The 6000-nt window shown below is 40.4% G+C and overlaps 2 protein-coding genes across 9 annotated transcripts in view; both read right to left on the reverse strand.

The window, feature by feature from the left end:
* LOC310685618 (uncharacterized protein) overlaps positions 1-6000 on the reverse strand; it is an 850221-nt gene that overhangs the window by 230383 nt on the left and 613838 nt on the right. The window lies entirely within an intron of this gene.
* Positions 1-6000, reverse strand: part of NFXL1 (nuclear transcription factor, X-box binding like 1) — an 82722-nt gene that overhangs the window by 12566 nt on the left and 64156 nt on the right. For all 7 annotated transcript variants that reach the window (XM_083458107.1, XM_083458111.1, XM_083458106.1 and 4 more), the window contains one exon: positions 4279-4348. In XM_083458107.1, the coding sequence (XP_083314233.1) occupies positions 4279-4348 (70 nt within the window). The remainder of the gene's footprint in view (positions 1-4278; positions 4349-6000) is intronic.

The following is a 6000-nucleotide window of genomic DNA, read 5'->3' on the forward strand; positions in this document are numbered from 1 at the left end:
CCTTGGAAGTGAAACAGAATCCTTTCCTGAAACCCGTTTGACTTCCAAAACGTTCGGAAACCAAAGCACGGCTTCTGATTGGCTGCAGGAAGCCCTTGGTGTCTTCCCACACCATGGCACCATCTCAGGACTTCCTGCATTCAGTGAGAAGGACCGAAAGGGCTTCTAATATTCCTAGAACCTACACATGTTCGCCCCAAATGCCTGAACATGGCCATTCTGGGAGGATTCCGATAAAACATCCATTATTTCCAGTATGCTTTTTCAAAAACTAAAGGAACAAGTTTTGTTTCTCAAAACTATGAAACAAACACGAAGAAAAATAACTGGCAGCACTTTCAGATACTTTTTAAAGAGTATTTTTTTAAAAAAACAAACTCAGAAGCACGTACCTAAACTTTGCATTGGAGTTCATGATTTATAGAGATGCTTTAGTTTCCAGTAGGTGAGGGGGATTTTTTTTTATCTGGAGAACCTCATTTTTAATGTGAATTTGCTTCTGCAGACTGCTCTTGGGGGGAAATGTCACAGGGGCCATAATTATTTTAATATTTAGGATGTCTGTTTTTGACATTTTCAGTTTCCTAGTAAATGTATTTTTACGTTAATAAATCAAGAAGACTACTTGCATTATACAATACATGATATAACCAAATGTATAACCAGATGGGGGTATATAAATGCTTTCAAGTTCAAATTTATGTTTAGGTATCAGCATCTGCACATTTATTCAACAAGTTTTTAATACAGTGATTTTCGCTTCCGTGGGCTGATTTAAACATGGTCCTGAGCATATATGCAATAGTCAGGTGGACACAGTGGAGCACCCAGAATTCATGCTTCCACACAGTTCATGTAAAACCAGGACAGACTCCTTCTGCACTGAGAGGTAAAGTGGGTAGCCAACAGGGATTATGGGATATCATCCCCAGGGTAGCCTGTCTGGTACTTAAGTTAATATCTTTTTGTCACCAGATAAAGAAAGACCTTTCTATTCTCCTAGGATTTTTAAACCATCCATGACTTCTTGGGAGCAATTAATTTGAGCTGAGTTGCATGAGTAAAAGTAATAATAATTTATTATTTATACCCCACCCATCTGGCTGGCTTTTCCCAGCCACTCTGGGTGGCTCCCAACAGAATATTAAAAGCACAATAAAACATCAAACATTAAAAACTTCCCTAAACATGGCTGCCTTCAGATGTCTTCTAAAAGTCAGATAGCTGTTTATTTCCTTGACATCAGATGGTAGGGCGTTCCATAGGGTGGGTGCCACTACTGAGAAGGCCCTCTGCCTGGTTCCCTGTAACCTCACTTCTTGCAGGGAGGGAACCATCAGAAGGCACTCAGCGCTGGACTTCAGTATTATATTATATTGTATTAACTGTATTATTTTTTATTATTTATATGCTGCCACTCTGGGCAGCTTCCAGCAAAATATAAAAACAAAATAAAACATTAACCATCAAGCATCATTCTCAAATATTTCACCATGACTTTCTAAGTCAGCAGTGGGTTTTGTGTGTGGCTTTAAAAAAAAAATGTAATGCTAACATTTTCTTATAGCAAGCTGTAATTCACATTGTTTGGAACTTAAGCATAAAATAATATGACTCAAATCACATGCCACATTCTGCCCGTCAAAACAATATTCTATTCACCGCTCAAGAAACAAGCATTTATCTGACATACTGTGTGCCTTATACAGTATATTTTTTTAGCTTTACATCAAAGTGATAAAAAGCAAAATGAATACTCTGAAAGAGCTGAGTGTCTAATAACTTAGCAGTAGGCTGCTTCAGATGCCACACTAAACCATAGCTCAACAATATGACCATGAGCCGAAGCTTCCATGAGGCTTACACATTCCCCACATTTGTATTTGATCCATCTGATGATTGGGGAGAGGGTGATTTGGATTTCCATGAGGGCGTTGAGGTTTAAACCCTATCTCTGAATGCAGACAAACAATCCAACTTCAAACAATAGTTTATGAAGATATTTGCTTTTTTACTAATTACAGTTAAGAATAAACACAGTTTAGGGTTCAGACAACACATTAAAAATGTGGTTAATCTAAAATGCAAGCTTCAAATCTCTTTGCAGCCACAACAGAAGTAGAGAGTAAAATGCAAACATGGAGAGGGACTAGGCTGATTCTCATAACATTGGAAGACAACTACTGCCTATTTCTATTTAATAATTTATACGCTGCATTTTAGGGTGCAATTGCCCATTTAAGGTGATGGGACAAAATGTCAAAAAATGCAAAATACTTACAAAACATAATACCATCTAATTAAATTTACATTACACTGCCTTGAATTCCATAATAGCAAAAGGTCAGCAATAGTTGCTGTTTCTACAAACTTTCTGTTATAGGACACTGAAAGTTTTGCCTCTGGCAGCATCAAAGTTTGCTTGTTCCCTAAAGCGAAAGGGAGAGGGACACGAAAAAGGTATCACTTGCACCAGACAGTGAAAACTCCTTCTGTGCTTAGTACTACTGTAGCCAAACAAATGTCTCAAAACCTCACATTTTAAAATTATTATTATTATTTAATTTTTAACTGGATTGTTTAAATAAATAAAAATGTAAATGCTAAGTTTCTTTTAAAACTTAAAACTAGGTTAATTTTATATAACATGGAAATAAACTTGTTAGACCACTCTTGCTTTTAAACACTAGCCTCATAGCTATGGGGAGCCAGGAATTGCATGCAGCTGCGTGAGCGTTTTAGTGGAGGAAGTGATGGCTCCAATAGGCTTAGGGAGAAAAGCCTTCTATTGTAGCCTAGTTGTTACAGAGGTGGATGATCTTCCTGGCTTGCGAAGGAAAAACTATGGCTAGTAGGGAAAGGGTCTACTCAGTGGCAAAAACCTCATTTATTTCACCAGGCTTTAAGATCTGACCTCTTTAATTTGTCCAAGCCTAATTGCTAGGGACAGGGAAGTGTGTGTGTGTGCGCGCGCATGCATGGATACACAACTGTGGTGTGTGCTTGGTGACCATGACAGTTTCTCTGGTTTGTAAATCTGCCCATGAGACCCAAAAGATTGGTGAGCTCTGGTTTAGAGATTAACAAGCGTTTTGCTTTTCTACCCAAGTGCTAATGGGAAGAGTTAATTTCCCCTTGCCAGAGGGGAAGAGAAAATAAACCCTGCATGTTCTGGCCTTAAACTCTTCCATTTTGTAAGAAATGTACACTTTTCTGTGTGTTCTGCAATTTCCATTTAGAGGTTAACAGTAGGGTTAATGTACCCTTCTAATAAGCCCCCAAAAGTTACTTGTATATAATAAATAAATATAATAAATATAATAATAACAATATTAATAATAATATTAGTAATAATAATAATAATAGCCTGCTGGGTGCTGGTGAAGGTGGGACAAAGCAATCCATCCCTCATCCTCACGCACCTGCCTGGAATTCCTGGTTGCCTGTTGTTACAAGGCTAGTTCTTAAGTACACAAGCTAAGAAAAGTAAAGGTAAAGGACACCTGGATGGTTAAGTCCAGTCAAAGGTGACTATGGGGTTGTGGCACTCATCTCGCTTTCAGGCCAAGGGAGCTGGCATTTGTCCACAGACAGCTTCCGGGTCATGTGGCCAGCATGACTAAGCCACTTCTGGAGCAACAGAACACTGTGGCGAGTGCCAGAGTGCACAGAAACGCTGTTTACCTTCTTGCTGCAGTGGTACATATTTATCTACTTGAACTGGCATGCTTTCAAACTGCTAGGCTGGCAGTAGCTGGGGCAGAGCAATGGGAGCTCACTCTGTTGCAGGGATTCGAACTGCTGACCTTCTGATCGGCAAGCCCAAGAGGCTCAGTGGTTTAGACCACAGCACCACCCACATCCCTTTTACAAGCTAGGTAGCATGCTTATATTCAAATTACCCAATATTATCCAAGTTATTACTTAAAAGGAAATTAGTATCTACAATTTTTTATGTTTTTTATGTTATTAAATCATTTTTTATTCATATTGCATAACATATACATCAGGATAATATACGTTTTCTCTATTCTGCCCTACCAGTTTAAAGAACGACAACAACAACAACAACGAACCACCACCAGAGTTTCGCACAGTGAAAATTGTGGGATAAAAGTACACTTGCAAATGGGAATACACACTTAAGTACCTCATGTTATTTTGCCAGTGTTTAACAAGTAAAAAAACACACAGAAAAAAATAAATTTTAAGAAGGGGGGGGGGATTGCTGTACTTATTAAATATTCCCCAAATATTTTTAATTCATATATAACTTACCTCTTTTGGACACTGATTTTTGCAGGAACTCAGCTCATCTTTTTCCTTTAAGTCAGCACAGGTGATTTTTCTGAAGAAATTAGAGTTAAATCGAGAAAGACGACAACATTTAAAAAGGAGTTAAAATGAACAAGTACACACTGTTTACAAAGTGTGCGAGGGAGAGAGAGCACATCCTGTCAAATAAAGGCAACATGTCACGCATCTGAGAAAGTGGGTTTTAATAAACAAAAGATTATGCCGTAATACATTTGTTAGTATTTAAGATGCCACCAAACTCGGTTGTTTTCATCTTTGTTAAGTAGCTCATAAAAAGGGTAGTACTTTGTTCCTAAAAGTCTGCATTATATTGGGGGACGTTTGAGCACAACACTAATGCATGCTATTACTGTTCTTGCCACTTTGCCGGCAGCTGAACGGGGCTCATTAGCAACCCAATGTTTACTAAATGATTTCTTCTAATGAAAAAAATGCCTTGCATGCCACGTACGTGTCACTTAGCCCCCAAACCAAATGTGATGGCAGCATAGCTCGTGGGCTGAAAAAGCTTAGACTTTTGCTTTGCTTCCTTAGGTGCAGGCTGGCCCGCTTCCTTAGGCACTAGAAAGAAGTCAGTTATAGAGCACAGGTGGCATAATGAAAATATTGCACTTAGAATGCGGGAAGAAACCCACTGAAACAGGCACCGTTGATCCCCCAATGTACACAGAGAAGGCAATAATTAGCTGCAGCTATGCAGCACACCCAGGTCAGTTGGTCGGTCGGTCGGTCGGTCTGTCTGTCTGTCTGTCTGTCTCTCTCTCTCTCTCTCTCTCACACACACACACACACACACTTGGAGTGCTGTTGGAAATAGGAAGTAAATAGCAGAAGCTGTCAGCAGAAGGCGACCTTTTCAGCTTAACTGTTGAGTGGCAATAGTTTACGCTGGAAACTGTTGTGTAATCCCAGCCCCAGGAAGCAGAAAGTGGCTCTTGCACTTTATAGTAGCTGGATCGGCTGTTTGAAATGGAGGCGGAAAGTCCCCTAACAGCTGTCTCATGGCCAGAACCGATTGCGGGCTCACGCAGGAGCGATCTGAGGCAGTAAAGATGGCATTCAGTAGAGTAGCAGCTGATGCGCGGCCACTATATGCCGCAGCCAATCAAATTTTCTCCGTGCCGCTGCTCCACTGACGGCAATGGTGGACGCGAAGAAAATGACCAGCGGCTTCTCCCAACTGGCAACTGTCTCCTCAGGAAGTACAGTGGTACCTCGGGTTACATACGCTTCAGGTTACAGACTCCACTAACCCAGAAATAGTACCTGGGGTTAAGAACTTTGCTTCAGGATGAGAACAGAAATCGTGCGCCGGCGGCGCGGCAGCAGCAGGAGGCCCCATTAGCTAAAGTGGTGCTTCAGGTTAAGAACAGTTTCAGGTTAAGAACAGACCTCTGGAATGAATTAAGTACGTAACCAGAGGTACCACTGTATAGGAAAGGGACAGCCAATAGAAAATACAACAAAGCAAAGAAGGAATTATACACAGGAACAGAATACGACTAAGGAGAAAGCAGAGAGAGAAAGACAGAGTTTTGTTTTGTTTTTTCCAGCAAAGCAGGCAAAGCAGGGAGAGAAAGATGACAAGACACAGAGTCAGGGTGTTAGTACAGACGCGCTGCGGCAACAAATAGAAATAGGGAAAGACTGCAGAAGAGAAACACTTAACTGACAGAAGAACAG

Source organism: Podarcis tiliguerta (assembly GCF_965153285.1).
Source record: "Podarcis tiliguerta genome assembly, chromosome: 9".
Taxonomy (NCBI): Eukaryota; Metazoa; Chordata; class Lepidosauria; order Squamata; family Lacertidae; genus Podarcis; species Podarcis tiliguerta.